The sequence below is a fragment of the Lissotriton helveticus genome, chromosome 9 (assembly GCF_964261635.1).
Source record: "Lissotriton helveticus chromosome 9, aLisHel1.1, whole genome shotgun sequence".
In the NCBI taxonomy this organism is placed as follows: domain Eukaryota; kingdom Metazoa; phylum Chordata; class Amphibia; order Caudata; family Salamandridae; genus Lissotriton; species Lissotriton helveticus.
The window spans coordinates 566,046,157-566,056,650 of NC_136070.1; the positions used below are offsets into that span (position 1 = coordinate 566,046,157).

A 10,494-nucleotide genomic window follows, 5' to 3' on the forward strand; every position below is an offset into this window, starting at 1 on the left:
CTGGCTTGGCTGGACCGTTCCTATTAAAGCAGGGCCAAGGCTTATTTGCATATCACTTTGCATAATCTGAGGAGGCATGAGAGCCCGCAAACGAAAAAGATGGGTTGGAATACTACCCACAGTGATTGCCAGTATTTAAACTATTTGCAATCATTCCTCCCATCACTTTTTGTGTGTTTCACTACCTCCTTACCCATATCCTGATATAAATAGTTAGGGCTCTTTTAAACACATTAGGTCACACGGAAACTTATTGATGATCCACTCTACTCTCTGAATAAGTGATAGGTTGATCATCCAACTTAAATTCAAACACATAAGAGTTCATTTAAAAAATGGCCTCCCTCATGCATTTCTTTCTTTAATCACAATGTTAAGATACGATTTTATCTCAATGCGGTTCAGGTCTAGGATTCTTCTCGGGAGTACCTTATCAGAATTCAATTACAACTTTAAAATGAAAAAAAAATCAAAATCTATTACTTTTTAAAGTTCACAAATCTATCCAAACTTAAATACGCTCCAGTAGAATTACCCACAGCCACCTGATTCACCAACTCTGGGGGAAACTGTGGGATTTAGGTAGGTCCTTTCCCCTTTGCCCTTCTCCAACTCTTCCCAAAACCTTTTGATCACAGGTCCTAGAACAGGAGTCTGCCTCAATCATAGTGTTTTCATTTTAGCAATTTTCACTATATTAAACAAGCATTTGGCAAAACATATAAGTTTGGCCTTGACAAGCCTGTGGTTTTTTTGTATTGCTTTTATTTTTGCAAGCATGTGCAATAAAACTAAAAGTGTAAAAGTATTAAAAAGTAAAAATCTCGCTATCTAAAGGCTTGCAAAATAAAAAAAGATCCATCTCAAAAATAAGTTTTAAAAAATTCAACAAAAGCAAAGATTAGCCTACCGTTGTTGGCACTGAAGTGAACTACTTTTTAGGTGAATGTGCACATGTGCAAGAAAAAAATGCTGCCATTCAGTGAAGAATGCTAATGGCTGTAGTGGGCCTTCCCATTGCTACATGCTATAGACTGGGCGGAAGAAAAATGTGAATGACACTTGAACGGACCAGTGGATGAAAAGGACTGACTAAAAGTCCCTCTTTGTACACAATGATATGTATTTTCATGAAAATAATTTTTGTGGAAACGTGAGGAGGCTGGCTAGACATGTGAGGATGTCTCTGGGCAAAACCAAAAGAAAAGTTTTAAAAATCACAAGCGTCCATGTCTTGCATCTTGCAGTGACATCAGTAATTATTACTCTCCTCTGAAATAATTATTTCGTCAACCACTGCTGCTTCTAAACAAAAGTTTATAAAAGTATTAATTTTCATTTTTAAATAAGGAAAATGCACTGAAACACATTGGTAAACATGGGTGTGTGGTTTGGACGATAAAGGGTATATTGTGTACAACACATTCAGCTATATGCATATAAAATATATATCTAGTTGGCACCTCTGCTTTGACTGCAAAATAGACCCATTCCCACTAAGGGTATAATGGGCTGTGACAGCCAAGACTATTTGGTTTTACTAAAACTATATATAATATACTTACATATATGGGCTTTCAGCCAGCCCTGTTCATCCATTGGTTTATTGTTGTGTCATTCACATTTTCCTTCCGCCCACTACAGCATACAGCCTGAAGCAATAGGTCTGCCCACTTCAGCCATTGGGTAGCTTCACTGTGAGTGACGGCATTCTGCCCTTTCACAAAGAGTACATCCACACACAAAGAAGCCCCCTTGACTGTCAGAGACTACTATCGCAATGGGTGTTTTTTGAGACCAAAAATATTTTAGCATTTAGCCAGTGTGTTTTTTTATTTTAGATTAATGAAGACCTTGCAGCTTTCCCAACAATAAAATTAAAAACCATGACAAAGCAAGCATGAACAAAGTCAAAAGATTGGCAGGCCAGACTTATTGGCTTTGCCAGTGCTTGTCCCTAGCTTTCTGTGCTCAAAGAAGGACTGCTTGGGTGTTCGACGCTGTTTGGGCAGTGCTATACAAAAGTAATGAATAAGTAGTTGATGCGTATCCCTGTGGTCTACCCTGGGAGTGTGGTCAGTTCCATGTTGAGGGCCCTGAGCGAGGGCATGCGGTCAGAAGTGCACAGAACGTAGGTCCATTAGAGTTGCTCACAAGACGAGGGATGGGCCATACCAATAATTTGAATAGACTAACTCCAATGTGTGTGTGTGTGTGTCTGTGTATGTATGTACGTATATATGTATATGTATATATATATATATATATATATATATATATATATATATATATATATATTATATATATATATATATACACACACATATATATATATATATGTGTGTGTGTGTGTGTGTGTGTGTGTATATATATATACATACATATCCTAAGCTATGAAACTTTGACAGCTAACATTCTCTGCTGAGCGTGCTCATGCCCCTGATCTATATTTCCGGGAAGAGTCTATGTTATATTATGGCATGTTATGTTAATGACCTATTGGTTAAACAAACAGCCCTACAACATGGGCTCATCTCATTCAGTTTCTAACCTGAGTGCTTTTGTCATTTCATACAACACACAGAGCACCATCTGTTCTGCTGGGGATAGGTAGCCTACTTATAATAACTCAGTCTACACAGACAAAATCCAAGGTTCTCCCACCGGATACATGGTTAGGGGCGGTCCCCTCTAGCTGCTTCCTCCACTGCCCTCCACCACCCCACCAAAGGACAGCAGCAGTCCTTCAGTCATGCCATGTCATAGATTTGTGTCCATCACGACTTTGTCACCTCCAGATCCAAGGGCTGAGCTAAACGCTTACTTTTCAGGGAGACTAAAGACATCAGCTGTCCACCCTGACAAATGACTGTTCAATCCGGGGTTCACCAAACTATCTTTTCAGGTCCAGACTACTGATGCCATGTAACTCCTCCACCACCATCCTCTTTGTCATTTGATAACCGTGAGTTCTTGTTTAAGATGTATTGTTTAATGTCACTCTAATACTCATGATAGTCCTCCTTATGAGAAACTCACTTGGTGAAAGTGGTCATGCCAGAGTGTGCCAATATTTGGTCAGTGGTTGTTGAACACATCTAATGATGATTCAGCCAGAGATGTTGAAGCCATTCTTGCATTGTAACTGATCTCATTTGTTCTCCAGTAACACCATGAAGGGAGAGACCCCGGTGAACAGCACAATGAGCATCGGGCAGGCGCGGAAACTGGTGGAGCAGCTCAAGATAGAGGCGAGCATGTGCAGGATCAAAGTAGGTATCACCTAAACCACACACTGCTACGTACTATCCGAAGCAGACCGCCTACACTGCTCACCAGCAGGGCAGTCCTGCAAAACACCCACAGCTAGCATTCCTACTCCATCCATATTCTGCCACCAGCGAATGAGTCCTACAGTGTCCCCCACAATCCATGCTCCTTTATTCCTTCCCAGTTTGCACTCCTACACCGCCCCGCAGCTGCCCCTCCTACACTGTCTCCCACAGTGAGCGCTACTACACACGCAGCCACAGCCATCCCTTGTACCAGGCCTCCAAAGATAGCCCTTCTACACCACCAGCCACAGAGAGCACTCTTACTGTCTCCGCTCTCAGCACTCCAACACCGCCAGCGCTTCTACACCGCCCCACAGCAAACATTCCCAGAGCCTGGTCCTACATCTTCCGCCACAGCCATCCCTTGTACCAGGTCTCCAAAGATAGCCCTTCCACACCACCAACCACAGAGAGCACTCTTACTGTCTCTGCTCTCAGCGCTCCAACACCACCAGCGCTTCTACACCACCCCACAGCAAACATTCCCTGAGCCCGGTTCCTACATCTTCCGCCACAGCCATCCCTTGTACCAGGCCTCAAAAGATAGCCCTTCTACACCACCAACCACAGAGAGCACTCTTACTATCTCCGCAATCAGCACTCCAACACCGCCAGCGCTTCTACACCGCCGCACAGCAAATATTCCCTGAGCCCGGGTCCTACATCTTCCGCCACAGCCATCCCTTGTACCAGGCCTCAAAAGATAGCCCTTCTACACCACCAACCACAGAGAGCACTCTTACTGTCTCCTCACTCAGCACTCCAACACCGCCAGCGCTTCTACACTGCCGCACAGCAAACATTCCCTGAAGCCGGGTCCTACACCTTCCGCCACAGCCAACCCTTCTACTTCATCCTCTTCAGAGAGCAATTCTCAATGGCTTCTAATTAGATCTACACCCAGTGGATCACCTATTTTGTAATCACAAACCTGAACTTGTTCCATTTCAGGTATCTAAGGCCGCTGCAGATCTCATGACCTACTGTGACTCTCACACCTGCGAAGACCCTCTGATCACACCCGTGCCCACCTCAGAGAACCCCTTCCGTGAGAAGAAGTTCTTCTGTGCCCTTCTGTGATGGCCCAGACAGAGGAGGAAGGGTCACCTGGGGGTTGCAGGCCAGACATCACAGTAACATCTTCCACCGCCCAGGCAGGAGGGACCCCTCGCTTCCTTTTCTTCACCATCTGGGATTTTGGAAATTGCTAGAACCGAGTCTGCGAAAGATGTCACCAGATTGCTCTAGGGGCAGGAGTGCAGAGAAAACTTGAACATGGACTGTCTCATGGTTAATGGAAGAGGAAGGGGAGAGAGGGCGTCTTTTCCTAATTCAAAAATTGTGTATTCTGTGTATAAGGGCTAAGTGGTAGAACAAAGGGATACATAGAAAACAGCACAAAATTGACAATATCGTTAATTTAATGGTAAAAATCCTTAAAAAAAAAAAGTCTACTACAGTTCAGATATGACCAAAAATTCCCCCAGGTCCAGTTTGTCAGGAGCTATTAGTCCAACCAGGACCTCCAACTCTTCCTATCTGCAAATGATTATTTATGGAGGTATGTATGATGACTAACAAAAGAAAATTCTTGGTATATGGCCTTTACGGAAGATGTCTCCCACTCTACACCTTTAGTGGAATAAAGGACTCCACGCTCCCTTAGCTAATTTGCATGTCCCTTTTCCATACCCACCTCTAGAAGGAAGGCACCTGCCATCCAAGCCAACACCCACAAAAAGCATAGCCTCTAGGGTCATGCGTATGGCACATGACACTCGTTCCCCCTCTCCCAATAAATTCGGGGTAAGCTATGCAGTGTTTCACATTATTCCAGTGTTCCACATTACTCCAGTGTTCCACATTACTCCAGTATTCCACATTGCGCCAGTGTTCCACATTACTCCAACGTCCAGCCTCAGGCACCTTGAGTGATGCAACCATTGCAAGAAAATTCTGGATTACATAGCACAGTGACACGAAGAATCCTTTGAAGCTCACACCTCAAGTATAGGAGCATGGATCCTAAATTAAGAAAATGCTTGGGATAGGCTGTGTTTATATCCATCGAGCTGGGTGGTGGGCTTGTGTCAAGTCAAAATGATTCTATTGTGCTAATTCTACAGAGAACTTCTACAGTCATCTCATAGTTCAAGGTAATAGAGAAAAACTAAAAGTAAGTAGGTCCTCACTCTCCTCAAAGTTCCTGTGAAGCTCCCATCCTACCCAGCCTGAAGCCAAATCTTGAACACATTCTCCTGAAATGTCCTTCAAGCAGGAGCAGTGGTGCTGAGGTTGTTCAGGATGGTGTAGGGAGCACTAAGGTTTCAATTTCCAGTATTCTGAAGGCAGCTACACCAGAGCACCGATATTAAGACCATCGAAGGTGCCACGAGCTACACTATGCGCCGATCCATTCTCCAGTGTTCAAGGTACCTCGGACTGCATGGATGCCCCCAGGTCCCTGAATGCTTCTTGAGTTGCAACAATGATCCATTCACACTTTGGGGTTCACAAGTACAAAAGGGTCAATCCTTTCTTACAATCATTAAACTGCAGCAATGGCCTCCCTTACACACTATTCAAGACACTGGAACTACTTGGTGGCAGATCTTGACACACACAGTGTAACTCTATCCCAAATAAACCAGTTGAAATCACATTGAGAAGTTTGCTTCTTTCTTTTGGTGGGAGTGGCTGGTGGCATGGAACGCATGTGTGTTTTGCAATGGAAGGCGATGGGCAGAAATCCTCTGCCAAAGGCAGGAAGTCACCTCTGATAAACTTATTTTCAAACTCAATTCCATCCATTGGCGACCTTAGCTCCTGGATGATCAGCTCAGATCTATTCACCCAGAGAAGGAATACGGAAACCAGCAAGTCCTTGTACCTTCGCCTACTTCTGTCCAACTAAAACAGAACCACACACAAGCGTTGGGAGTCTAACACTAGCACAACACACAAGAAACAAGGGGCAGCGACAAAATACAGGAAACTTAACAGGCAGTAGGAATGTTATAGCTAAGGGGTACCAGTGCCATTCTCAGAATACAACTTCCGAAGATGGCAGAATCGAGCCGTTCAGATAAGGTTGGTAGCAGACAGTGTCAGGTTTATAGCTGTACCCTTGAAAATACCAGGATGTGGCTCAGTCCAGAAACATAAAGCTGTATGAGGTGAGGGATTTAAGTTGCCGTAGAATAAAAATCACTCTAGACGTGCAGTTTGGCTTTTTCAAGGAACAAGAGGATCAGATGGCCTGGTACATCTGTCAATGCCTTTAGGAACTACTAGTCATCTCAGCCCATCAGGCTACTGCTCCCCACCTCAACCCTTTAAGAGTGCTAGGTTGCCAGATATACCACCTTGCAAGGAGACATCCTGCCATGCTAGTAGGGGGCGGCTAGATTAATAATGCAGGCCCTGTGTCGAGGCTTGGATCCATTATTATCTCTTGAACACGCTGTTGTGACCCGATCTGGCCACCAGCACACCCTACATTTTTATAGCATGCAAGGGCATATTTGGAAATGAAGAAACCAAGATATGCCTGGACAGTTATTACTAGCCATCAAGGTCACATTTTCACACCGCCAACTTCATTGCTTCAATTCGCTGTATCCAAATTTCTTGCTGAAGTCATTCATCATAAAGTCCTTCCCAAGAACAGACTCATGATGCCAATTTCAGGCAAGTCACATACAAGAGCAGCTGAACCGTTAAGTTAGTGCCTATTCATATACTGGAACACACTCCATTATATGAATACCCCCTTCTTGGGAGCATCAGCACCCAGACCTCATTATGCAAATAGTAGGTTTTCCTAGCAGTGACCCTCTGTGGGGTGGGTGTGGGGAGGTCGAGGGGCTGGGGTTCTTCTGCCCACCCCCTGGTCATGACTAGTGCAACTGATGTGGTTGGGCAAGTGAGTTATTTATTAAATATAGTATGAAGTGCAACATTGCTTAGTGTGAGGGCAAACAATTTTGCATATATATATATTTTTAACTAGGGCAGCTGTGCAAAACAAGTAGCTACTCGTAGTATTGAAAACATTTGCAAAAAGAAGCTTTGAGACTCTTCTACTGCGATGGGAAGCTAATGGAAACAAGGGACTTGATGCTGTTCGAAAGTAGTCAACCACATCTCCAGCCTGTAGTCCAGTGATGTATATTAGGATCACAGCTTTATTCTTCAGATAGGATCCAAGTTATGTCTAATGCTATGCCCCACCAGGAGCAGCCTCCTTGCTCCTCAGCCCTTCCACACCAACTGATTCCTTCTTCCACTCAAACACTCTCAACATTCTGACAACTTCACATAGACTGAGCAGCAAGGCAAAGGGCAACAACGGAGAGGATGCATTAATCACTTACTAGATTATAACAGAGTGCTAGGCTGCCAGACCTACCACCTTGCAAGGAGACATTCTCCCATGCTAGTAGGGGGCAGCTGGATTAATAATGCAGGCCCTGTGTCGAGGCTTGGATCCATTATTCTCTCTTGCGCATGCTGTTGTGTCCCGATCTGGCCACCAGCGCACCCTACATTTTTATAGCATGCATGGGCATATTTAGAGATGAAGGAACCAGGATATGCCTGGACAGTTATTACTAGCCATCAAGGTCACATTTTAACACCACCAACGTCACTGCTTCAACAGGGCCAGACTGGCCGTAGTGGGCATCGGGCATTTTCCCAAGAGGCCGGAAGGGTGGGGGTCGATTTTGCAGCAGCGGTGGTTGCTTTTTTGTTACTGGGGGCTGTTTTCTTAGCGGTACTGCAATATCGGCCTCTAGTAACAAAAGCAGCAGTGCTTCACACGTGACATCCCCCACCCTCACCGGGCTGGTCGTACAAAATCGCCAGGGCTGCTTTGAGTTCCCAGTCCGGCCCTGTGCTTCATACACTGTATCCACATTTCTTGCTGAAGTCATTCATCATAAAGCCCTTCCCAAGAACAGACTCATGATGCCATTTCAGGCAAGTCACATACAAGAGCAGCTGAACAGTTAAGTTAGTGCCTATTCATATACTGCAGCACACTCCATTATATGAATACCCCCTTCTTGGGAGCATCAGCACCCAGATCTCATTATGCAAATAGTAGGTTTTCCTAGCAGTGTCCCTCTGTGGGGTGGATGTGGGGAGGTTGAGGGGCTGGGGGTTCTTTTGCCCATCCCCTGGTCATGACTAGTGCAACTGATGTGGTTGGGCAAGTGAGTTATTTATTAAATATAGTATGAAGTGCAACATTGCTTAGTGTGAGTGCAAACAATTTTGCATATATATATTTTTTAACTAGGGCAGCTATGTTAAACAAGTAGCTACTTGTAATATTGAAAACATTTGAAAAAAAGAAGCTTTGAGACTCTTCTAGTGTGATGGTAAGCTAATGGAAACAAGGGACTTGATGCTATTCGAAAGTAGTCAACCACATCTCCAGTCCAAAGTTCCCCTTTGGCTCAGCCCACCAGTGCCCTGTACGGTCACACCCCTCACAGGAGCTCCAACTACTATCCTTCCCGACCTCCGCCCGTGATCACTGTAGGGTGCATCCTTCGCAATCACCACTTCCTCCTCCAATATGTCCTACCCAAGAACATCCTTTGGCAAGAAACAGGAATGGGAGGTGGGACAACGATGCCTTGCGTATTGTGGTAAAATCGTAAAACTCTGGCAACTAACTGTAAACTGGAACTTTCTGATTTTTTTCCAATTATGGGGAGTGATACAAAACATTTGCACACTCTACAATGAAAGGAAAGTATGACATATTGTAGGACTTGGAGTCTTTGGGGTGAGAGGATGTTCAAGGTCAGTCACCCAAGAAGGACCTTTTCCAAAATGTTGCACTAGCCACTTCTCTTTATTGAAGTTTTTCTCAATCAAACAAGGTGTTCATATATATGCAATCAAGTGCTCCCAGCTACATCGGGCATCAGACCTCAGCATGCACACAAAGGTAACACACAACTCCAGGGCGAAAACTACACCTCTATCCGCAGTCCTCAAGAGTCCTGGGAGGGAACATAATCTGAGAAAACTCGGCTTGGGAATGACACCCCAAGGATGGAAAGCAGGTTGTTGGGTAAACCAACAACACTGACAAAAGATCAAAGTGATCAAGACACCAGGTGACATCCCCCCCCCCTCACCCCCCGGAATGTCTCTTTTTTGTAAACAGCCTTCTCAACGAGGTTTTTACCTCGTTGTGCCTTTACCACGCATTTTTAGCACACATAGTTTTACCATGTGTATTCCTTTACAATGCATGCCTTTACCACGCTTTTAAGGTAAGTTGGGGGGGGTGGACGGTCTCCCCCCACAAATACATTGTTTTTGTATATAAAAACAATGTGTGGTAATGGCATGCGTTGTAAAAGCATATGCGTGGTAAAAACATGCGTGGTAAAGGAATGCAATGTATTTCCCTGTGTTGTACCATCGAATAACGGACCTTCAGCTGGAGGTCTATAGGCTAAAGTATCGGGAGAAAGCATGTCATCAATCGGCACACTTCCGGGCGCACCCGAGTTATTTACAATATAAAACGGGGTTGGGTTAATTAAAATGTTCATTTGCAGGAATAGAGAATCAGTGGATCTCCCCTCCCAGCTGATCCTGTGTACATCTCCAGCTGCAGTCTTTAGGAGACAGGAAGCTTTCTTTAAAAGAGAAAAGCCGGTCCATCGCAGTGATCAAAATAAAGCGGAGCATGGTCCTCAGAAGAGCTTAATTATCGACTCATGAGATTTACCAACTCCGATCCATTTAACTGTAGGAAAAAGAAATAATAGGAGTTATCAGTGAGGAAAACCACATAGCGTTCCAGCCAAAACAAAAAACATCTTGTGTTCTGTGACCAGTACCACATATGTGCATAGCCTCCAGTTCTGGAGGCCACATCTCCAGCAAAGCCCCAGTTCTAGAGGCCACACCTCAAGTAGAGCCCCAGTTCTGGAGCCACATCTCAAGTAGAGCCCCAGTTCTGGAGGCCACATTTCAAGTAGATCCCCAGTTCTGGAGGCCACATCTCAAGGAGAGTCCCAGTTCTGGAGGCCACACCCCCAGTAGAGCCCCAGTTCTGGAGCCACATCTCAAGTAGAGCCCCAGTTCTGGAGGCCACATTTCAAGTAGAGCCCCAGTTCTGGAGGCC

General features: G+C 44.7%; 1 protein-coding gene across 3 annotated transcripts in view; it reads left to right on the forward strand.

The window, feature by feature from the left end:
• The window catches only part of GNG3 (G protein subunit gamma 3), a 38,927-nt gene extending 32,930 nt beyond the window's left edge, over positions 1 to 5,997 (forward strand). For all 3 annotated transcript variants that reach the window (XM_078660488.1, XM_078660487.1, XM_078660489.1), the window contains exons 2-3: positions 3,167 to 3,272; positions 4,287 to 5,997. In XM_078660488.1, the coding sequence (XP_078516614.1) occupies positions 3,174 to 3,272; positions 4,287 to 4,415 (228 nt within the window). In that variant the 5' untranslated portion in view covers positions 3,167 to 3,173 and the 3' untranslated portion in view covers positions 4,416 to 5,997. The remainder of the gene's footprint in view (positions 1 to 3,166; positions 3,273 to 4,286) is intronic.
• Positions 5,998 to 10,494: the final 4,497 nt, after the last annotated feature.